The 22,852-nt window shown below is 65.7% G+C and overlaps 1 protein-coding gene across 2 annotated transcripts in view; it reads left to right on the top strand.

Moving 5' to 3' along the window:
- RNF213 (ring finger protein 213) overlaps positions 1-22,852 on the top strand; it is a 97,736-nt gene that overhangs the window by 54,295 nt on the left and 20,589 nt on the right. For both annotated transcript variants that reach the window (XM_070060184.1, XM_070060183.1), the window contains exons 31-50: positions 133-228; positions 1,384-1,502; positions 3,080-3,199; positions 3,559-3,686; positions 4,300-4,435; positions 4,650-4,785; positions 6,272-6,463; positions 7,026-7,165; positions 8,559-8,713; positions 9,656-9,859; positions 10,075-10,256; positions 11,236-11,356; positions 14,245-14,345; positions 14,439-14,621; positions 15,197-15,366; positions 15,781-15,880; positions 20,524-20,635; positions 21,118-21,331; positions 21,481-21,671; positions 22,452-22,571. In XM_070060184.1, coding sequence (XP_069916285.1) covers positions 133-228; positions 1,384-1,502; positions 3,080-3,199; positions 3,559-3,686; positions 4,300-4,435; positions 4,650-4,785; positions 6,272-6,463; positions 7,026-7,165; positions 8,559-8,713; positions 9,656-9,859; positions 10,075-10,256; positions 11,236-11,356; positions 14,245-14,345; positions 14,439-14,621; positions 15,197-15,366; positions 15,781-15,880; positions 20,524-20,635; positions 21,118-21,331; positions 21,481-21,671; positions 22,452-22,571 — 2,920 coding nt within the window. The remainder of the gene's footprint in view (positions 1-132; positions 229-1,383; positions 1,503-3,079; positions 3,200-3,558; positions 3,687-4,299; positions 4,436-4,649; positions 4,786-6,271; positions 6,464-7,025; positions 7,166-8,558; positions 8,714-9,655; positions 9,860-10,074; positions 10,257-11,235; positions 11,357-14,244; positions 14,346-14,438; positions 14,622-15,196; positions 15,367-15,780; positions 15,881-20,523; positions 20,636-21,117; positions 21,332-21,480; positions 21,672-22,451; positions 22,572-22,852) is intronic.

Below are 22,852 nucleotides of genomic sequence, written 5' to 3'. Positions count from 1 at the left end.
CTGCCCTTCTGCGCCCTGGCGGCCTGGCCGGGGTCTTCCCTCCGCCGGGGAGCCCTCGCGTTCCCTCCTCTCCGGGGACGTCAGGAAGGGTTCGTGGACGGGAGCTGATTGGGTCCGTCCTTCTGCTTCCAGAAACTGCTTAACGAAGACGGCCAGGTATAAAATCCTCATCATCCAGACGGACTTTGAGGACGGGGGCCACAGCGCTCAGCTCATCGCGTCGGCTAAGTACGTTTTTCCTGTTTTTCTCATAAACTACGGGAAATGCCGCCTTTCTCCCCAGACAGCAGCGTAGTCTCAGAATAGGTACGGAGACGAACGTGAGAAACCTTCTCTCCTTTCTCTCCTCAACGTGGGCCAGAGAGACAGAGACAGAGAAGACGAGGCTGATGGCAGTACCGTAGCTGGAAGATGGGAGAGGTGTAGGTAACAGGGCACCGACCGGGGAATGGCGCGGGCTGGCGCTGTGCCCGTCTGTCAAGCCTCACCAGTCACGACGCCCGCATCCCACCCACATCGGTGCCTGGCTCCAGCTGCTGGCTCTGGCTTCCTCCTGGTATAGAGCCTGGGGCAGGGGCGATGGCTCGAGTGCAGGGGTCCCGCCTCCACGTGGGAGGCCTGGACGGGGCTCCCGGCCCCCGGCTTTGGCCCAGCCCAGTCCTGGCCACTGCGGGCAGTGCTTGTCGGCCTCTCGGATGTGTAAATAAAGATACGGGTGTGGAAGAGTGCCCGAGGCGCACGTTTGCAGCCGTGCTTTAGAAGTTGTTGACTCTGCATTTCTTTTGACTTTTTACAAGTTCCAAGACCCAGCAGTGTGCACAGTCTTTGTTAATCTTTTTTGGACATTTTAAAGTGCTCATGGGAGAATGTCAGGATTTCCAGAATTAACTATGTTCCTTTATTACTAAAAGTAAAATTCACGTTTTAAAAAAAAAATTATCTACTTCAAAGGCAGAGTTAGGAGGAGAGACAGAGACAAAGAGAGAGAGACAGAGAGAGAGAGACCATGTGCTGGTTCACTCCCCCAGTGGCTGCAATGGCCTGGTCTGGGCCAGGCTGAAGCCAGGAGCCTGGCGCTGCCTCTGGGTCTCCCATGCGGGTGCAGGGGCCCAGGCACTTGGGCCGTCTTCCACTGCTCTCCCAGGAGCATTAGCAGGGAGCTGGATCAGAAGTGGAGCAGCCGGGACTCGAACCGGTACCCGTACGGGAAGCTGGTGCTTCAGGCGGGGGCTTGACCTTCTGTGCCGCAGCGCCGCCCCTAAGGAACTCGAGTGTGGGGCTGTGAGGCTGACCGAGGCTCCGGACACCGGACACCGTGCAGCCGCTCTCGGCCGCGTGTGCTCATTTGCTGGCCTCGAGCTGATCCGTCTGTTGTTTGAGCAGGTATTCTGCTACAAATGAAATCAACAAACTGCAAGGACAGGAGGACTGCGTGCTGGTCTACTTCATCACAAAGCTGTCGCGGATGGGGAGCGACGCGGCCTACGTGGGATTCCACGGAGGTGGGGCTGCGGGAGCGGGGAACCTGTGTCGGCGCTGGCTGCACCGCGTCTCGCGGGGTCGGTGCTGTGCACGGCTGAAGTCGAATGTTGGTCTCATCAGGACTCTGGCCTTGAGTCTTGTCCCTGTGCTGAGTCAGCATGGGAGTCCCTGTGCTGAGTCAGGATGGGAGTCCCATCCCTGTGCTGAGTCAGCATGGGAGGCCCGCCCCTGTGCTGAGTCAGCATGGGAGGCCCGTCCCTGTGCTGAGTCAGGATGGGAGGCCCGTCCCTGTGCTGAGTCAGGATGGGAGGCCCGTCCCTGTGCTGAGTCAGCATGGGAGTCCCGTCCCTGTGCTGAGTCAGCATGGGAGTCCCTGTGCTGAGTCAGGATGGGAGGCCCGTCCCTGTGCTGAGTCAGCATGGGAGTCCCGTCCCTGTGCTGAGTCAGCATGGGAGTCCCTGTGCTGAGTCAGGATGGGAGTCCCGTCCCTGTGCTGAGTCAGGATGGGAGTCCCGCCCCTGTGCTGAGTCAGGATGGGAGTCGCGTCCCTGTGCTGAGTCAGCATGGGAGTCCCTGTGCTGAGTCAGGATGGGAGGCCTGTCCCTGTGCTGAGTCAGCATGGGAGGCCCGTCCCTGTGCTGAGTCAGGATGGGAGTCCCATCCCTGTGCTGAGTCAGCATGGGAGTCCCTGTGCTGAGTCAGGATGGGAGTCCCATCCCTGTGCTGAGTCAGGATGGGAGGCCCGTCCCTGTGCTGAGTCAGGATGGGAGTCCCATCCCTGTGCTGAGTCAGGATGGGAGGCCCGTCCCTGTGCTGAGTCAGGATGGGAGGCCCGTCCCTGTGCTGAGTCAGGATGGGAGGCCCTGTGCTGAGTCAGCATGGGAGTCCCCGTGCACGCTTCTCATCTACTGGTTCACTCCCCAAATGGCCACAACAGCCGGGGCTGGCCAAAGCCAGGAGCCAGGAGCTTATTCCCGGTTTCCCACGTGGGTGCAGGGGCCCAGGGACCTGGGCCATCCTCTGCTGCTTTCCCAGGCCACAGCAGGGCGCTGGATCAGAAGTGGAGCAGCCGGGACTCGAATCGGCGCCCATATGGGATGCTGGCGCTGCAGGCCACGGCCTTACCCGCTGTGCCACAGCGCCGGCCCCTCTGTGTCCTCACGTTCATGCTGTGGGGAGCTCAGAGGACATCTCCCACGGCAGCACCAGTGCCCTGGCACCCGATGCCTGTCTCCGGCAGGAAAGCGCCGTCTCCCAGTCTCTAGGAATGGTCACCCTTACTCGTTAGAAGAGAAACTGGTCTTCTAGAGATGGGCAAATAGTTCCATGCTTTCTCAGCCGATGGCAGGCGCACCGTGCCAGCGCCTCCTGCGTGTCCTGACGGTGACGCGTGCAGGACGGTGACGCGTGTCAGCCATAGGCCACCTCTGTCTGTCCTCCACAAGCTGTTTTCTCCCTTTTTAAAACTGAGCTTTCGATGAAAGCTATTAATATGCATAGGATGGGTGTGGCGGTGGCCGCGCCCTGTGCAGCGGTGGGACTGACCCCTGGGACGTCCGGAGGCCACGGCGAGGTTCCCACGGCGCCTCTCTTCCAGGGCTGTGGCACTCGGTGCACATAGACGACCTCCACAGGTCCACGGCGATGGCCTCGGATGTGACCAGGCTGCAGAACGTCCCCATCAGCCAGCTGTTCCAGCAAGGAGACGGCCCCGAGCGTGAGTCACGGCGGCAGGGTCGAGGGAAGGCGGCGGGGCGGGCGGCGGACAGCGCTGTGCCTTCGCCACCTTTGAGCACAACACCTGCCCTCGGCAGGAGCCGGGGTGTGTGTGCTGCCTGGCTGGCTCCTGGTCACAGGGCACAGGCCCGGCGGGAGGCCACAGCTCCACGTGGAGGAGGGATCTGCAGGTGCAGACGGCCCCAGAGCACGCGTAGCAGCGGTCAGAGGCAGCGCTGGTGGACCAGGCGGCCGCATCGGGCAGCCAGACCTGGCGGGAGGCCGCGGGAGGCCGCGGCTGCGCTGCCCGAGCCGAGCCTCTCCTGAAGGCTGACTTGATGGCGCCCCCTTGGCTTGCAGCGAAAGGCGACCATGAGGGGGACATGGAAGTGGATGAGGCTGAGTCAGGGGCCGCGGAGGTGGTGGAAATGGAGACCGAGAGTCCAGAGGGGATGGAACATGGCGCCCCGGCCCCAGCAGGCAGCGACGTGAGTGCCACTTGCTCCTCCCACATCCCCGCAGGAGCTGGAGAAGATGGGGGGTGTGTGTGTGTGTGCAGGCTGGGGTCTTCCCGTCCCTCTGCGCTGGATGTCCAGGGGCCCTGGGGCGAGCTCTGGCGTCCCTGTCTGCACGAGGCCCCCGGGGGTTCAGCTTTGCTCCGTGGCTGCCGTTGGAGCCCCTGGTCGGTGGCCACTGTGTAGGGGTGGCAGGCGTGGCCCGCCAGCTGGCTGGGAGTGGGACCTTGGCCCACGGTGACCGTGTGTGTGTGCCCGTGGTGACCGTGTGTGCCCGTGGTGACCATGTGTGCCCGTGGTGACCGTGTGTGCCTGTGGTGACCATGTGTGCCCGTGGTGACCGTGTGTGCCCGTGGTGGCCGTGTGTGCCCGTGGTGACCGTGTGTGTGTGCCCGTGGTGGCTGTGTGTGCCCGTGGTGACCGTGTGTGCCCGTGGTGACCGTGTGTGCCCGTGGTGACCGTGTGTGCCTGTGGTGACCATGTGTGCCTGCGGTGACCGTGTGCCCACGGCAACCGTGTGTGGGGCCACCGTGCTTGTGCTCGGCCTGTGCGGGGGCACTGAGCACTTGACCGTGGCCGTCGGCAGGTGCCCCTCCTGGACAGCACCCAGCTGCTGCAGAGCTGCATGCAGAGTGCCGTGGGGATGCTCCGGGACCCGGCCGAGAGCGGCCAGCGCAACATGAGGAGGGTGGAGCTGCTGCTGGGGCTCCTGAGCGGGGACGGTGAGCGCCCGGCCCGGCCCCGCCCCTCCCGCCTGCCCTGCAGCCCGGCCGGCCGTGCCAGAACCTCGGAGCGGGCGGCTTCCCATGCGGACGGGGGCGCGGGGCGGCGATGGCGGGGGCGGGGGCGCGGGGCGGCTTCCCATGCGGGCGGGGGTGCGGGGCGGCGATGGCGGGGCGGGGGCGGGGCCGGTGTCAGCCTCCCGCCCCTTCGCAGCCGCCTTCCTGCAGGTGCTGAAGGTGCGGCTGCACGGCCTCCTGAGGAGGCAGGAGGAGAACCAGCTGCGCAGTCAGGACTGGGTGCTGAGGGCGGCGTCCAACCAGGACGCGCTGCAGGAGGCCGGCACCTTCAGGTACTGGGAGCGTCTCCGCGCCCTGCGCCGCCCACCGGGGGCCGAGGCCTTTCATTCTGAGCCCCTGCGGTCCCAGCCGGGCTCCGTGTTCCGGCGAGCACAGCACGACCCTGGTGGTGGTGGTGGTGTGTGTGCCCTGAGCTCTCTTCCCTGGTGCTGCGCCGATCCGAAGCCAGGAGCCAGGTGCTTATCCTGGTCTCCCATGGGGTGCAGGGCCCAAGCACCTGGGCCATCCTCCACTGCACTCCCGGGCCACAGCAGAGAGCTGGCCTGGAAGAGGGGCAACCGGGACAGAATCCGGCGCCCCGACCAGGACTAGAACCCGGTATGCCGGCGCCGCAAGGCGGGGGATTAGCCTAGTGAGCCGCGGCGCCGGCCATGACGAGGTTTTTAGCAGAGTGGCCGAGTGACGTTCCCAGGCCTCTGCTTGGTCGTGGGACCCACAGAAGTAGGACCCAGGGGAATCACTTAGTGTCCATGGTCCTTTTCTTTTATTTTTTCCTAAAAAAATATTTATTTAGTTGAAAGATGAGAAACCTGTCGGGAGGCGCAATCCTCGAATGCCTACAGCAGCCGGGACTGGGCCAGGCCAAAGGCGGAAGCCTGGAGCTCTGTCCTGGTCCCACAAGGTGGCGGGGCACCAGATGCCTGGGCCCTGACCTGCTGCCTCCAGGCCCATTAATTGGGAGCTGCAAGCAGAGACAGAACGGCTGGGACTCGAGCCGGTGGTCTGATCTGGGGAGGTCTGACCTCCGTGACAGGCACTGGCCTCACCCACCGTCCACGATGCCAGCCCCGGTTTTGTCAGTTCCCTCAGAGCTTCCCTTCACCACCCCTTGGGGTCCTGCAGTCCCTGTCCCGCGGCCCATCGCAGCTGGCCATCACCAGTGACGTCCCACTCAGTTCGCCTGTCTTGGGGGCTGGCTTCAGGTGCCCGCCCACAGAGTCCACCGACCCCTGTTGCCGTGGGGTTTGTTTTTAAAGATTTATTTTATTTATTTGAAAGGCAGAGTTACAGAGAGAGAGAGAGAGAGAGAGAGAGATAGAGAGAGGTCTTCCATCCGCTGGTTCACTCCCCAAATGGCCACAATGGCCAGAGCTGAGCCGATCTGAAGCCCGGAGCCAGGAGCTTCTTCCAGGTCTCCCATGTGGGTGCAGGGGCCCGAGCACTTGGGCCGCCCTCCACTGCTTTCCCAGGCCACAGCAGGGAGCTGGATCAGAAGAGGAGCAGCCGGGACTCAGCCGGGGCCCATACGTGATGCCAGCACTGCAGACCGGGGCTTTAACCTGCTGTGCCACAGCCCCGGCCCCTCGCCCTGGGTTGTCTCCCTGGGGAGGGTCCTTTCTCACCCTTAACGTACCTGGGATTCCAGCGCCACCCTGGTGCAGCGTGTGGTGCCCCGCCCAGGGAGCCAGGCGGCGTCCGGGACCGCGGCCCCGTGGTGACTCAGACCACAGCGGGGCCCTGTCTCCCGTGGCACTGCAGGAACTCCCTCTGGAAGCGGGTCCAAGGCGTGGTCACCCCGCTGCTGGCCAGCGTGGTGTCGTTCATCGACAGAGACGGCAACCTGGAGCTGCTGGCCAGGCCGCGCCCTCCGGCCTGGACACGGGCTCTGTGGATGTTCATCTTCACGGACACCAAGCTGCTGGACATCCCCCTGGTGACGAGTGACACCAGGTAACGGGAGGCCTCCCTCTGCCCCGGGCGCTCTCCCGAGGAGCCGATGCAGTGTAGGCGTCGCTGGGAGAGTCGTGGCGTGGTAGTGACCGGCGACGCCCGTCAAGTCCAACGAGCCCTTGTCCCCTCTTTCCTGTTCTCGGAGTTAAAACGGCCGCTGGGTGCGGGGTCCCCTCCTGACCCCTCCTTCCCTGGGGAGAGCCACTCGGCCTAGCTGCAGGCTGACCAGTTTGGGAGGTGGGTTGGGGAAGAAGGTAGAAGACAGGTGCTGCTGGCACCCAGGAGAGGCCCCTGGCCACGGCCCCCGCGTCCAGGAAGGGCAGGTGCAGCCACCAGCAGGCCCGGTTCTGCCAGACGTCAGGCACCCTGCTCGGCCCTGTCTGGCTTTGGTTTTGTCTGTGAGCCAAGGGGTCGCGAGGTCTCCCTCACATAATTCTCTCTGGACGGAGACCCTGGCCCCTGGGTAGCCTCGCCCCTTGTCCTCGGGGCCTCGGGGAGGGGCCGGTCCTGTGCGTCGGGCAGGCCTCGCGACCGTGACCTGTGTTCACTTGCCTTGCCGCAGATCCAAAGGCGAGGTGACCTCCATCTTGGTGCAGAACCACATGAGCCTCCCCGAGGGCGCCGACACCCCGTTCAGCTGGAGGATCAAGGACTACCTGGAGGAGCTGTGGGTGCAGGCTCAGTACATCACCAATGCCGAAGGTGAGGCCCCGACAGGCGAGCAGCCCGCGCGCCCCCGTGAACACGCAGGCGGCGGCGGCCCCGACTCCCGGGGCTCTGGTTCCGCTCGGCACGCGGAACGGCCTCGGGTACACGTCATTCCTCACGTCAGTTTATTTTTTTAAAGACTTGTTTGCTTATTTGACAGGAGCAGCAGATGGAGGGAGCTCTTCCATCCGCTGGTTCACGCCCCAAGTGGCTGCAGAGGCCGGGCCGGGCCGGGCCAAAGCCGGGAGCCTGGAGCTCCATCCGGGTCTCCCGCATCGGTGCAGGGGCCCAGGGACTTGGGTCGTCTTCTGCTCCTTCACAAGGAGTTAGCATCGATCTTCCATTTAAAAATTTCTGCTGGCAGGGCATTGTGGTACGCAGGTTAAGCCACCGCTTGGGATGCCAGAATCCGTCCCAGAGGGCTGGTTCCAACCAGCTTCCTCCTGACGCGTCTGGGAGGCAGCAGAAGATGGCCCACGTGTTTGGGTCCCTGCCACCCAGGTGGGAAATTCAGATGGAGTTCTGGCCTTGGTCTGGCTCATACCGGCTGTTGTGGCCATCTGGGGCATGAACCAGTAGATGGAAGCTCGCTCTCTCTCTCTCTCTCTCTCTGCCTTTAAACACACAAGTCTTTAACAATAAATAAGTAGAGTTTCTGCGGAAGGAGTGACGGGGGCACCTGGGCTCGGGCCTGTGCGTCTCACAGCGAGGGGAGCCCTGTGTGCTGCCCAGGGCTGCCGTGCAGTGGACCGCGTGTGGCCGGGAGAGAACTTTTCCTGCCGCTCCGTGGCCATTCCCATTCCAAGGTTCCTGGGCACCTTGGGTACCGGGATCGGGAGGTGTCACCAGTGAGCTTCGCTGGCCCACGCTGGTCCCCAGAGCGGAGTGTCCCCCTCCACACAGAGCCGGCCGGGCAGTGGCCACAGTCGTCCCAGGGAAGCCAGCGGTGACCAGTGCTGGTGGAGGGCCATCCGGTCAGCGCTCGAGCTCCCGGTCGGAGTCCTGAGCGTGCTTATCCTGGCGAGCAACTCACTTCCTCCTGGGGGGGGGGGGGGGCGTGCGACCCGGCGGCCGGCACCTTCATCTAGGGGGCAGACCTGCCTGGTCCGCGAGCCAGCCCCGCACAGCGGCCACTCCTTCCCCATCACTCGGGTCCAGGGGCTCCCCACGCGTGCACGGGCAGTGAAGACCCCGTCCGTGCCCGGTCTTTTCCCGCTGTGTGACCCGCGTTGGACACAGATGTATCCTGTCTTGTCCGCTGTCAAATGTCATCAGTGTCTGGACAGCAGCCATCTCTGCATGGCCGCGGGAGCAGGCAGCGGCTGCCCCGCGTCTGGGAGCTCCGGCCACGGCCGTTCAGCCTCTCAGAGGCTCCCTCTGCCCGCAGGACTGCCCGGGAAGTTGGTGGAGATCTTCCGGCAGACGCCTCTCGGCAGCTTTGTCGCGCGGCTCCCTGCGGAGCAGCAGCGGGAGCTTCTCCAGTGCTTCCTGAGGGACTTCGTCCTCTTGAGCATGAGTGTGTCCACGGGGGAGGAATTCAAGGTAGAGGCGGCCGCGGGTCTAGAGCGCATCTCGCGTGGGAGGGCCCGGCGGGCTCTGCCCGGAGCCGGTGCTGTCCTGTTTGGGGACCGGAATGTGGTCTGTGCAGGGTGCCGGGGGCTAAGTGCCACGTGAGCCTCCTGGGACACTCAGGGCCAGGGCCTCCTGGACGCTGAAGAAGCCAGGAGCCCAGAACGCCATCCGGGTGCCCACGTGGGTACAGGGGCCCAGGGACTTGGGCCTTCTGCTCTGTCTTCCCAGGACCATTAGCAAGGACCTGGACTGGAAGTGGAGGAGTCAGGGCTTGAACCGGTGCCCTTAGGGGATGCTGGCAGTGGCTTAACCCAGCGCACCAACGCCAGCCCCTGGAACACCTTCTTACGTGTTTAGTTTCTCTGCAAGAAAGTTATGTAAATATTTAACTGATCCCTCAGGGTAACTGAAAGACAGAGACTTTGACCACATGACAGTTTCAGACTGCACAGCACAGAGAGGGAAGTCCCCACTGTGGGGAGAATGTGCCTACAGCCGGCACGACTAAAGGGTGCCCCGGGCTGGGCACCAGCAGAGACAGGCCCTGACCTTTATTTAAGATTTATTTTATTTGTTGGAAAGAGTTACAGGGAGACACACACACACACACACACACACAGAGCTTCCATCCCCTGGCTCACTCTCCAAATGGTCAAAATAGCCAGGGCTGGGCCAGGCTGAAGCCAGGAGCTTCATCGGGTCTCGCACGCAGGTGCAGGGGCCCAAGGACTTGGGCCGCCTTCCGCTGCTTTCCCAGGCCACAGCGGAGAGCTGGGTTGGAAGTGGAGCAGCCGGGACTCAAACCGGCACCCGTATGGGATGCCGGCGCGTCAGGCCAGGGCGTTAACCCGCTGCGCCACAGCGCCGGCCCCAGGTTGCAATTCAAGGACTCAGAACTCCTTGTCTTTCCAGCTTCTGCAGATGGCTCTGTGGGCCTGCATGCGGGAGCTCAGCGCGGCCGCGGGCCAGCCGGAGGACGGGCTGTCCCTGCCGTGGGTGCTGCTGGCGCAGCAGCACTTCGCGAGCCGGCTGCAGAACCTGTCCCGCATCCTGACCCTGAAGCCGCAGGTCCTCCCCAGCCTGGCACAGAAGCACGACCTGGCCGGCAGTGAGATGGTACGGCTCCCCCGGGGCCTTGAGCCAGCGTTGGGTACTTCTGCCTGCCCCCCCCCCCGTCCCGGGCACGGAGAGCGCGGGGCTGTGTTCCGGACGGGAGGCTTCTCCGTGCGTCTCATCCTTGGGCCTACGGCTGGGTTGGGTTACAGATCGGGGCCCAGCAGGGTGTGGGTGGGGCTCTCCTCCGCGTGCCTGACCGGTCCCCTTCCTCGCAGACGCTGGATGTGTTTGCGGCCATGGCCTGTGCAGAAATGCTGACCAGAGACACCCTGCAGCCCAGCGCCCGGGACTGGCTGCAGCAGGTGAAGAGCCTGTCCACGCCGCTGGAGCTGGTCTGCTCCGAGGGCCACCTGCAGGGCAGCGGGCACGAGGCCAGGGCCGTCAGCCGGGAAGTCAGGTGAGGCCCAGAGCCGGCCCTGCCCGTGCCGAGCCCTGTGGGGGAGGCAGCGCAGTGGGGGCTGCTTTCCCACTCGGCCCCCGGGAATTCACAGAACCTTGCTTAGGCCCAGCCGTCGCTGACGCTGTGCATCTGGGGAGGGGGCACTGCGTTCGCGGGGGCCGTAGAAGGGGCGGGGTCAGGAGGCTCGCACACGAGGACAGCTCGGAGCAGGTCGAGGGGACAGCAGTGAGAGAGGGGGACGGGCCGCCAGGGTCTGCCCTGCCTCCTGAGAGTCCATTCCTGCCCGGGCTGTGCCGCTCAGGTGGGGACCCTGCAGTGGGTGGTGGACGCGGTGGCAAGCAGTGTCCCTGAGTGGCCGCTGAGCTGGCATCTGCGGGCGGCAGTGGGTGGACAGCAGGGCTGGCCCTTAGCCCGCACCGGCCGTGCCCTCCCCGCTCTGTCCTCGCTGCCCTCGGGTGTCTTGGTGGGAGCTGAGCGGCCCCTCTTGGACAGCCCAGTGGCCGTGCCCTCCCCACTCTGTCCTCGCGCCCCTCTTGGACAGCCCAGTGGCCGTGCCCTCCCCACTCTGTCCTCGCGCCCCTCTTGGACAGCTCAGTGGCCGTGCCCTCCCCGCTCTGTCCTCACTGCCCTCGGGTGTCTTGGTGGGAGCTGAGCGGCCCGTGTTGGACAGCCCAGTGGCCGTGCCTGCCCCGCTCCGTCCTCGCGCCCCTCTTGGACAGCCCAGTGGCTGTGCCCACCCCGCTCTGTCCTCACGCCCCTCGGGTGTCTTGGTGGGAGCTGAGCGCTCCTCTTGGACAGCCCAGTGGCCGTGCCCGCCCCGCTCTGTCCTCGCGCCCCTCTTGGACAGCCCAGTGGCTGTGCCCACCCCGCTCTGTCCTCACGCCCCTCTTGGACAGCCCAGTGGCTGTGCCCACCCCGCTCTGTCCTTGCGCCCCTCGGGTGTCTTGGTGGGAGCTGAGCGCCCCCTCTTGGACAGAGCCCAGTGGCGCCGGATCTCCTCCGTGGCGCTCTTCGTGGAGCACGTGCTGCTGGGCGCCGAGAGCCAGATCCCCGAGCTGTGCCCGCAGGTGACCTCCTACGTCTTCTCGCTGGACAAGGTGAGTCGCTGGGCCTGCAGCAGGGAGCTGATTCCCCAGAGAGAAGAACCGGCCGCGGCCCGGCAGTTAGAGGCGCGGGAGGCCGTGGAGACCCAGGCTGCGGGAAGACCACTGTGTATGAGGCAAACAGAGAGAGAGAGAGAGAGAGAGAGAGAGGCAGCACTCCCATCTGCTCGTTTCCTCTCCAGACGTCTGTCTTGGCCCCAGGCCAGGAGCCAGGACTCAGTCCGGGGCCTCCACCCCTTGAGCCGTGCCTCCCAGGGTCTGCCGTAGCAGGAAGCTGGGGTCAGGAAGAGAGCTGGGGCTGGAGCCCGGGCGCTCCAGTGTGGGACGCCGGCATCTTAAGCCACCCCTAAACACGTCGCTGGGTTCCATTTCTCCAGCATGGCCTCGACAAACCCGTGTCTCTAGAGAGGCAGAGGACAGGGTGTCCCCAGCAGGCTGCCCACCCTCAGTGTCCCTGTTCACGCTCCTTGTCCAGGCTGCTGAGTCAGGGCGTGCCGTCGGGAGGGGGGCAGCTTTGCGCGTCGCCTGCGTAGAGGGCTTCCTGAAACCCCCGGGAGCGTGAGGGAGTGGGTGCTGCCTGGGCTCTGGGGGCGCTGTCACATCGCCGTGGACGCGGGACAGGGCGGGGACACCCTGCTGCTGAGGCTGGGGGCAGCACTGCGCTGTCGGTGGGACATGGGAGCAGGAAGCCCCAGCGCCTCACAGAGCAGCTGGTGACCGCGCCAACGGAGCCTCGGTGCAGGGAGCTGCCGTCTCGTGAGCGCCGTCGCCGCAGCCAGGGCCGCTCCCGGGAGCCCTTGCGGCGGGCCTGGAGCTCTTGCCGTCGGTGCGTGAGCTGTGCAGCCCTGGAAACGCCCTGGGGCACCGAGGGCAGCTGCCGTGGAGCCCGGTGCAGCCGCCCCCCCGACCTGACGGCGTGCCCTCGCTCCCACACGCTCACACCAGACGGGAGTCAGGCACCCAGGCTCCTGCCGTCTCGTCCTTCGTTATCCTCAGTGCACAGCTTCCATCCCACGGCCTCAGAAGGCCGCCCCGGTGTCCCGGCCCCGGGACAGAGAGAAGGGGAGTGGGTGCCCCCTGGCCTCAGGCTGTGCCCTGCGCCTGGCTCCCGTCCTGTCCTGAACCTCCTCCCCGGGCCTGATACGGAGCAGAACTCACAGGCGCCTCTGACACAGGAGAAGGGGGCGGGAGCTGGCCGCTCGGACACCCGTGGCCGCCCACCTGGCCGCTCGGACACCCGTGGCCGGCCCTCTTCCCACACGCACCGCCTGTGGCCTCTCCAGTCTGCCATCCCTCCCCCAGCTGGGGCTGATCCTGGGAGTTCATGGGTGGCTCAGAGTCGTCAGGGGTGAAGCTTAAAAATAAACTCTAAGCAACGCTTTCAAAGGCTGGGAGAAAAGGGTCTGGGAGAGCCGGCGATGGTGGGGGGATTCTGCCACGGCTTGAGGCCCCCACCCGCCGCGAGCCTCATGTGAGTCCCAGCTCCTGTTCCAATCAGCCTCCTGCTACCGGGCTCCCCGCAGGCAGCAGGTGGTGGCGCAGGACTCGGGTCCCTGCACCAACGAGGGAAACCTGGGTGGAGCTCCAGCTGCTGCCTTTGGCCTGGCCTGGTACTTACGGGGTGAACCAGCAGATGGAAGGTTGCTCTCTCTGCATTTCAAGTGAAATGAAAATAAGTTAATTCTTTTACATTCATGGTTTGGAGAACAAGGACTGTGGGTCACTGGGGATGAGCGGGGCGAGGAGCCCATGGGGCTCGGTGACTTCCAGGCGTCCACGCGTCGCCACGTCCAGCCTCGGGTTCCAGAGCAGAGCTGTCCGCCCCTCCTCTCCCGTCCAAGCCCAGCCTTGGGTTCCAGAGCAGAGCTGTCCACCCCTCCTCTCCCGTCCAAGCCCTGCGTCCACGTGCAGAGCTGGAGAACCAGTGCAGGAATGCGGGGGTGGGACCGTCTGCACTGAGGCTGGCCAGCTCTGAATACCCCTCACCCAGACAGCAGGTGGCAGGGGGCGCTGTGCAGAGCTTAGCGTGGGCGGGCCAGACCTGTCAGATCAGGACCGCCGGCTGCAGGAGCCCCGTGCAGCCGCCGCCTCGCCCCCGCTGCTAAGCATCCCACACGGGCGGGAGCCGTGTCTGCGCGCGCACACGCGTGTCCTCCTCCCTGGGCCGGTGGGAAGGGAAGTGCAGAGTTGCTTGGAAAAGTGGTCTCAAAAAAATATTCCCGGGCGAGCGCCGCGGCTCACTAGGCTAATCCTCCACCTGCGGCGCCGGCACACCGGGTTCTAGTCCCGGTCGGGGCGCCGGTTCTGTCCCGGTTGCCCCTTTTCCAGGCCAGCTCTCTGCTGTGGCCAGGGAGTGCAGTGGAGGATGGCCCAGGTGCTTGGGCCCTGTACCCCATGGGAGACCAGGAGAAGCACCTGGCTCCTGGCTTCGGATCAGCGCAGCTCCGGCCGTAGCGGCCATCTGGGGGATGAACCAACGGAGGGAAGACCTTTCTCTCTCTCTCTTTCTCACTAACTCTGCCTGTCAAATAAAAAAAAAATTCCGTAAGTGCTGAGTCTGCGTGAAGCGTGGTGGTGGACCCAGCCGTGGCCACTGCACGCCTGCTCTTAGCAAAGTTTGTGTTTCTCCCAGCGTGGCAGGGGCGGGCCTTACAGAGAAGGTGCTGGAAGAGGGAAGGGGCAGGTGTGGAGGACTGGGTCCTGCTGGCCGCGAAGGTCACGGGGGGGGGGGCGCGTTGAGCTGAGGAAGCCGCCAGCCAGCGGGTCCCACGGGCCTGGCCCGCCGCAGGGCGCCGCCTCGTCCCTGTGTGGCCCTGGGGGCCGCCCTCCCCGTGGCTGCCACCTGCAGCCCGCCGAGAGCTCGGTGCCATCCTCTCTTGCAGTGTCTCCAGGAGAACTCCGACTTGAAGGAGCACAGGCCCTTCCTGGCCGTCCTGGCCACCCTTTGTGAGTGCAAGGACGCGGCCAGCAAGGCCCTCGCCAGGTGAGGCCAGGCCGTGGCCGCCGCGGGGGGCGGGAAGGGGCCGTCTCCCAGCCGCGCCAGTGCTGCAGCACTGACGGTCCCTCCCGGCTCCAGGTTCGGGGTGGAGCCGTGCCCCATCTGCCTGGGGGACGCCCAGGACCCGGTGTGTCTGCCGTGCGACCACGTGTTCTGCCTGCACTGCCTGAGGACCTGGCTCGCTCCGGGCCAGATGCTGTGCCCCTTCTGCCTGACGGACCTGCCCGACGGGTTCCAGCTCACCGTCTCCCAGGAGCACAGGTGGAATCCGAATGGGGTTTCCGGGGAGCCCCGTGTGGCAGACACCTGGCCTGAGAGGGGGATGATGGGAAGAGGACCCTCCCCTCAGCTGCCCGTGCGGGCGTCTGGGATCGTAAACTCTCTCCCCGAGTCTCTGCCCCGAGCCAACGTGTGTGGACTTGGGAGAGGGCGGAATTGAGGAATAAGCCAGAAAGCCGGGTGTTACAGGAAGACACAGCTGGTGGGCCGTCCTGATGGTCCCTGCCCCGGGACGGGGACAGAGCAGCCGGGTAGAGCCACTCACAGCTCCCTGTGCTCAGCTGGCCTCAGCCCTGCCCGTCACAGCCTCGGCCCTCCCCTCACCCCATTGCTGGACCCCCTTAAAGGCGGGCACGCAGCAGCCTGGGCAGGGGGCCGCTGAAGGGCCGTGCCAGCCCGTCCACACGACCGAGGGGCTCCCCGAGGTCCGGGATGCTGAGCTCTGTGGGTCCCAGTCTTGAAGGCCGGCCCCAGGCTGTCTCCTTGGGGCGCGGTGGGGTCCCGGCCTCCAGCCGCTGGGTTTGGAGGGGCCTGAGCCCGCGCGTCCCTGTCCTCAGCATGGCCATCGCCAAGCACGCCCAGTTCCGGCAGCTGTGCAACAGCTTCTTCGTGGACCTGGTCTCCAGCATGTGCTTCCGGGACGACTCCCCGCCGCACAGGGACGTGGTCCAGGGCCTGCTGTCTCTGCTGTTCGTGCAGAAGGAGCTGCTGCGACGTGAGCCGCAGGGTAAGCTGCCCTCCGGTCCAGCCCGCACCCCCTGCTTCTTAAAGATGGATTGATTTGAACGTCAGAGTTACAGAGAGAGGGAGAGACAGAGAGGTCTTCCGTGCGCTGGCTGACTGCCCAAATGGCCGCAGTGGCTGTGGCTGGGCCCGGCCGAAGCTAAGAGCTCCCTCAGGGACTCCCACGCGGGTGCAGGGGCCCGAGCACTTGGGCATCTTCCGCTGCTTTCCCAGGCCACAGCAGGGAGCTGGACGGGAAGTGGAGCAGCCGGGACCCGAGCCGGCGCCCCGTGGGATGCCGGCATTGCACACGGCAGCTCCCCCGCTGCGCCACGGCGCTGGCTCTGGTGCGCCCTTCCTCGTCTCACCGTTGCGCCCGTGATGTGAGCAGTGAGCTCCGTTCTCTGCCCGGTTTCAGGGCCCCGTGAACACACGAAGTCCCTCTCTCCGTTCAATGACGTCGTGGATAAGACTCCCGTCATCCGCTCTGTGGTCCTGAAGCTGCTGCTGAAGTACAGGTGAGAGCGGCAGGCGTGGCGCTGAGCCCCAGATGTACAGGAGAGAGCGGCAGGCGTGGCGCTGAGCCCCAGATGTGCAAGAGAGCGGCAGGCGTGGTGCTGAGCCCCAGATGTGCAGGAGAGCGGCAGGCGTGGCGCTGAGCCCCAGATGTGCAGGAGAGAGCGGCAGGCGTGGCGCTGAGCCCCAGATGTGCAGGAGAGCGGCAGGCGTGGCGCTGAGCCCCAGATGTGCAGGAGAGAGCGGCAGGCGTGGTGCTGAGCCCCAGATGTACAGGGAGAGCGGCAGGCGTGGCGCTGAGCCCCAGATGTACAGGGAGAGCGGCAGGCGTGGTGCTGAGCCCCAGATGTACAGGGAGAGTGGCAGGCGTGGTGCTGAGCCCCAGATGTGCAGGAGAGAGCGGCAGGCGTGGTGCTGAGCCCCAGATGTACAGGGAGAGTGGCAGGCGTGGTGCTGAGCCCCAGATGTGCAGGAGAGAGCGGCAGGCGTGGTGCTGAGCCCCAGATGTACAGGGAGAGCGGCAGGCGTGGTGCTGAGCCCCAGATGTGCAGGAGAGAGCGGCAGGCGTGGCGCTGAGCCCCAGATGTGCAGCAGAGAGCGGCAGGCGTGGCGCTGAGCCCCAGATGTGCAGGAGAGAGCGGCAGGTGTGGAGCTGAGCCCCAGATGTGCAGGAGAGAGCGGCAGGCGTGGCGCTGAGCCCCAGATGTGCAGCAGAGAGCGGCAGGCGTGGTGCTGAGCCCCAGATGTGCAGGAGAGAGTGGCAGGCGTGGCGCTGAGCCCCAGATGTGCAGGAGAGAGTGGCAGGCGTGGCACTGAGCCCCAGATGTGCAGGAGAGTGGCAGGCGTGGCGCTGAGCCCCAGATGTGCAGGAGAGCGGCAGGCGTGGCGCTGAGCCCCAGATGTGCAGGAGAGAGTGGCAGGCGTGGTGCTGAGCCCCAGATGTGGAGAGCGTGGCAGGCGTGGCGCTGAGCCCCAGATGTGCAGGAGAGAGTGGCAGGCGTGGTGCTGAGCCCCAGATGTGCAGGAGAGTGGCAGGCGTGGTGCTGAGCCCCAGATGTGCAGCAGAGAGCGGCAGGCGTGGCGCTGAGCCCCCAGATGTGCAGCAGAGAGCGGCAGGCGTGGCGCTGAGCCCCAGATGTGCAGGAGAGAGCGGCAGGCGTGGTGCTGAGCCCCAGATGTGCAGGAGAGAGCGGCAGGCGTGGTGCTGAGCCCCAGATGTGCAGGAGAGAGCGGCAGGCGTGGTGCTGAGCCCCAGATGTGGAGAGTGTGGCAGGCGTGGTGCTGAGCCCCAGATGTGCAGGAGAGAGCAGCAGGCGTGGTGCTGAGCCCCAGATGTGCAGCAGAGAGCGGCAGGCGTGGCGCTGAGCCCCAGATGTACAGGAGAGAGTGGCAGGCGTGGAGCTGAGCCCCAGATGTGCAGGAGAGAGCGGCAGGCGTGGCGCTGAGCCCCAGATGTACAGGAGAGAGCGGCAGGCGTGGCGCTGAGCCCCAGATGTGCAGGAGAGAGCGGCAGGCGTGGCGCTGAGCCCCAGATGTGCAGGAGAGAGCGGCAGGCGTGGCGCTGAGCCCCAGATGTGCAGGAGAGAGCGGCAGGCGTGGAGCTGAGCCCCAGATGTGCAGGAGAGAGCGGCAGGCGTGGCGCTGAGCCCCAGATGTGCAGCAGAGAGCGGCAGGCGTGGTGCTGAGCCCCAGATGTGCAGGAGAGAGTGGCAGGCGTGGCGCTGAGCCCCAGATGTGCAGGAGAGAGTGGCAGGCGTGGCACTGAGCCCCAGATGTGCAGGAGAGTGGCAGGCGTGGCGCTGAGCCCCAGATGTGCAGGAGAGCGGCAGGCGTGGCGCTGAGCCCCAGATGTGCAGGAGAGAGTGGCAGGCGTGGTGCTGAGCCCCAGATGTGGAGAGCGTGGCAGGCGTGGCGCTGAGCCCCAGATGTGCAGGAGAGAGTGGCAGGCGTGGTGCTGAGCCCCAGATGTGCAGGAGAGTGGCAGGCGTGGTGCTGAGCCCCAGATGTGCAGCAGAGAGCGGCAGGCGTGGCGCTGAGCCCCAGATGTGCAGCAGAGAGCGGCAGGCGTGGTGCTGAGCCCCAGATGTGCAGGAGAGAGCGGCAGGCGTGGCGCTGAGCCCCCAGATGTGCAGCAGAGAGCGGCAGGCGTGGCGCTGAGCCCCAGATGTGCAGGAGAGAGCGGCAGGCGTGGCGCTGAGCCCCCAGATGTGCAGCAGAGAGCGGCAGGCGTGGCGCTGAGCCCCAGATGTGCAGGAGAGAGCGGCAGGCGTGGTGCTGAGCCCCAGATGTGCAGGAGAGAGCGGCAGGCGTGGTGCTGAGCCCCAGATGTGCAGGAGAGAGCGGCAGGCGTGGTGCTGAGCCCCAGATGTGGAGAGTGTGGCAGGCGTGGTGCTGAGCCCCAGATGTGCAGGAGAGAGCAGCAGGCGTGGTGCTGAGCCCCAGATGTGCAGCAGAGAGCGGCAGGCGTGGCGCTGAGCCCCAGATGTACAGGAGAGAGTGGCAGGCGTGGAGCTGAGCCCCAGATGTGCAGGAGAGAGCGGCAGGCGTGGCGCTGAGCCCCAGATGTACAGGAGAGAGCGGCAGGCGTGGCGCTGAGCCCCAGATGTGCAGGAGAGAGCGGCAGGCGTGGCGCTGAGCCCCAGATGTGCAGGAGAGAGCGGCAGGCGTGGCGCTGAGCCCCAGATGTGCAGGAGAGAGCGGCAGGCGTGGAGCTGAGCCCCAGATGTGCAGGAGAGAGCGGCAGGCGTGGCGCTGAGCCCCAGATGTGCAGGAGAGAGCGGCAGGCGTGGGGCTGAGCCCCAGATGTGCAGGAGAGAGCGGCAGGCGTGGCGCTGAGCCCCAGATGTGCAGGAGAGAGCGGCAGGCGTGGCGCTGAGCCCCAGATGTGCAGGAGAGAGCGGCAGGCGTGGCGCTGAGCCCCAGATGTGCAGGAGAGAGCGGCTGGCGTGGCGCTGAGCCCGTGCAGGGCCTGGCTGCCTGCCTTCTCCGCCGGGGCGCCCCCGGCTGCCCCTCTCCTGCCCGGCAGCTGGGTCCTGAGGCACGGGTTTGGCAGGAAGGAGCCGGAGTCCCGCGAAGGGAACGCGAAGCCAGGAATCCTGGTTCTCCCCTGGCCCCACGGCTACTCTTGTGTTTTGAAGATTTGTTTATCTGAAATCAGAGTCGGGGGGGGGGGGATCTTCATCCATCCGCTGGCCCACTCTGCAGGTGGCTGCAACAGCCAGGGCTGGCCAGGCGCAGCCGGAATCCTGGAGCTCCGCCCAGGTCTCCCACGCGGGGACAGGAAGCGCGTCTTCCCCAGCTCTCCCAGCCGCATCAGCAGGGTCTGGATTGGAAGTGGAGCAGCCAGGGCTCCAACCTGTGCTCACGTGGGATGCCGGCAACACAGGCAGCGGCCCGGCCAGCCGCTCCACGGTGCCGGCTCCGGCTGCCCACTTTTGTGGTTTTCAGGATGAAATTGGTCAGCACGGGGCCAGGCTGGAGCCGGGAGCCTCATCCGGGTCTCCCACGTGGGTAGGAGGGGCCCAAGCACTTGGGTCGTCTCCTGCTGCTTTTTAGCAGGGAGCTGGATCAGAAGTAGAGCAGCTGGCACGCGGGCCGGCCCCGGTGTGGGTTCCCGGCATCACAGGCAGCGGCTCTACCTGCTGAGCCACAGCGCCGGCCCCTCAGGAGTGCTTTTAGGACCTCCCGAGACCTCTGCGGTGTTGTTCCTAGTGCAGGTGGCGGATTTTCAGATGTCGTAGAAGACACGAGGTCCACATCCGTGGCCGTCAGTGAACGTGTTTTCTAGGTAGCAGAGGTCAAGGCGTGAAAGCGCCCGGTGGACCAGACCGCGCCGACCCTGGTGTGGGCTCCGGTTCCACACTGCCGGTGGCCTTCGGCCTCGGTGCAATACCAGGGAGGCAGCGCTGCGATTTTCCGCAGATTCGGAAAGTGTTCCTCCCGGAGGAGGCCAGGTCCTCCTCCTCTCTGCGGTGGCCGCCGGGCGGCAGAGGCCTTTGCCGGAGTCTAAGACAAAGGCTCTTCTCCCACTGGCTTCTGTCCTAGTAGTGTTTTTAAAATTTTAACCTGAGTTTATTATTGTTATTTTAAATGATTTAACAAGCATTTTTAATTTTTTCTGTTGTCATTCTAGTAGTATAAATCGCTCTAGGTATGGCCACAGGGACAGACTCTCTCAGATCTTCATCATTTCTAGGATCGTAAACAGGTCCTAACACCAGAAGCTTTGCCAACGGCTCGTGTGAAATTTGCCATTGTAGGGGTGGCGCTTGGCCCTGAGCCGAGATGCTCTTACGCCCCCTGAGCCCGGGTTGAATCCGGCTGCGCTGTTGATTCCAGCTCCTTGCTGTCCTGTGCGCAGGTGCCCGGGTCCCTGCCGCCCAGGTGGGCGACGTGGGTGGAGCCAGGTCCTGGCTTCAGCCTGGCCCAGCGCCGGCTGTTGCAGCGTGTGGGCAGTGAGCCAGGGCATGGGAGCCCTCTGTCCCTCAAATAAGTAAATAAGAAGGTGAAGTGGGGAGCTTAAGGCTCTCCCGTGCCGTGCAAAGTGTGCTCCGCGAAGCCGTGTTGCGCCGGGTGGCCGCGTGCTCGCGCGTGCGCGGATCCGAGTCCGGCCGAGCACCCGCCGCTCACGGCTGTGCGCCCGCAGCTTCCGTGAAGTGCAGGACTACCTCCAGGACTACCTGACCTTGCTGGAGAAGAAGTCGTTCTTGGTGGAGGACAAGACCGAGCTGTACCTGCTCTTCCTCAACTGCTTGGAGGTGGGCGAGCGGCCGGGCGCGGTTCCGCCGGGCGGGCGGCGGGGGAGGGCGGCCTCGGGACACGCACGGCCTCGCCGCGCCGTCCCGCCCGCGTTCCCTGGCCTTTGTGCGCACGTCCTTGTCAAACACACGCAGCAGCCGGGAGGGCGCGAGACCACGTGCAGCGGTCGGTGGGGCACAGCACTCCCAGGCGAATCAGTTCTGGCGTTAATCCGTGCGTGGTTTGCGCCCACGAGGAGTGGTCCCCACAGACCCCTGCCCCACACCAGGCCCTGGCCCTGGCTGTCAGGGAGCCCAGCCACCGCCACGCTCTTGATCTGCAGTCTCTTCATATTTTTATTTCCAAAAAGATTCTCCCAGCCTTCCCTTCTCCTCCCCTTCCTTGTCCCCAAATCAGAGGAGGCGTGGTCCTCCCGGCCTCGGAGAAGGCGCCGGCCGGGGCCCTCACAGGCGCCCGCCTTCCCTGCTTGCCTGGCCCGCAGGACTCCATGCAGGAGAAGGCCAGCGCCCGCCCCAGGAGCGAGGCCCTGAGCCTCCTGAGGGAGGAGAGCCGCTTCCTGCAGGCCCAGCGCCGGGGCGGCCCGGGCCGGGAGCGCGCCCGCGAGGCCTCCGTGGCGTACCTGCAGGAGGTGGCCAGGATCCGCCGCTGCCTCGACAGGGCCGCCGGGCTCCTCTCGGAGCTCCAGGAGGGCGCAGGTGAGGCTCCCCGGGCTCGCGGGCTCGGCTCGGGCGTAGGGCAGGCTGGCCCGGGGGCTGTGCACGGGGGCTCCCGCAGCTGGGCCCCTCCCGTTGGCTGCCTCTGTCCTCGTGAGCGCCCCCAAGTCGCCTCCTCGCTGAACCCGCAGAGATGGCCGAGGCGCAGCGGAGCTACCTGTCGGAGGTGGAGCGCTTCTGTGCCCGAGCCCAGAACGACTGGTACCGCGTGTACCTGGTGCGCAAGCTCGCCAGCCAGCGCGGCATGGAGTTTGTGCAGCGCCTGTCCGCGCAGGGCCACCCGTGCCAGTGGGTGTTCCCCAGGGAAGTCGTCACGCAGCAGGTGAGATGCGGGGACCCCGTGTGCCAGGCCCACCTCCCCGACACCCAGGGAGGGGGCACGTGCGGGTCGCCTGGTCCTGTGCACCTCAGCATGTTCTTAGCCTAGCTTCTGAGACAATGTGTACATGCGTGTGCATGCGCGGGCATGTGTGCCTGCCTGTGTGTGCATGTGCACGTGTGTATACCCACGTGTGCACATATGTGCATGTGTGTTCCCGCGTGTGTGCATGTGTCTTCCCATGTGTGCATGTGTATGTGCGTGTGTGCACATGTGTCTTCCCGCATGTGCACATGTGTGTGCACATGTGTCTGCCTCAGCATCCAGCGGCAAAGCCTATGTAGGTGTCACCTTTAAGCAAACCTGGCGCAGGGACGGCAGCAGAATGTCTCTGCGGCCTTTGCTTCCCACAGATGGGCGGTGAGCGAGCCGGCCCCGAGGCTGCGGTCCTCTTAGGCCGGGCAGGCAGAGCCGAGGGCAGAGTCCGGGCTGGGGCGGCGCTCGGAGCGCGTTCTCAGGGCCTGGGGTACAGAGCGGCCTTGGAATCCCCGGGGCTGTCCCTCCTCACCCCTACCTGGGGCTCAGGGTGACACAGCTGAAGTGGCCCGAGGCCTGGGGCGGGGTCCTCAGTCACCCAGCGGGAGCAGCTCCTCGGGGGGCGGCGTCTGCTTGCCCCGGGGACTCCCGGCTCGGCCACTTGTCGGCCCGCAGCGACCCCTGGCCCGTTGCCCTGTGCCCCCTCGCCCGGCCCCCTGACGTGACGCCGTGCTCCTGGCCTTGCAGGAGCACGTGGGCCAGCTGGATCGGTTCCTGGTGCACGGCGAGGAGTACAAGGCCGTGCGCGACGCCGTGGGCAAGGCCGTGCTGGAGGGAAACGCCTTGGGCATCGCGGCCGCTCTGAAGGTAAAAGCTGGCTCCGGTTCTGCGTGGCACCATGTGGCACCGCGTGGCACCCCCTTCCCTCCTGCACGGGAAGGCGAGCTCGGCCCCCACGCACGGCTGGCCCCCGTGCACACCTGACCCCCACGTACACCTGGCCCCTACGCACACCTGGCCCCCACGCACGCCTGGCCCCCGCGCATGCCTGGTCTCCACGCACACCTGGCCTCCACGCACGCCTGGCCCCCATGCACGCCTCCACGCACGCCTCCGCGCACACCTGGCCCCCACGCACGCTTGGTCTC

Source organism: Oryctolagus cuniculus, chromosome 17 (genome assembly GCF_964237555.1).
Source record: "Oryctolagus cuniculus chromosome 17, mOryCun1.1, whole genome shotgun sequence".
Lineage (NCBI taxonomy): Eukaryota > Metazoa > Chordata > Mammalia > Lagomorpha > Leporidae > Oryctolagus > Oryctolagus cuniculus.
The sequence above is the reverse complement of the archived record's forward strand: the minus strand, read 5'-3'. Positions and strand labels throughout refer to the sequence as shown.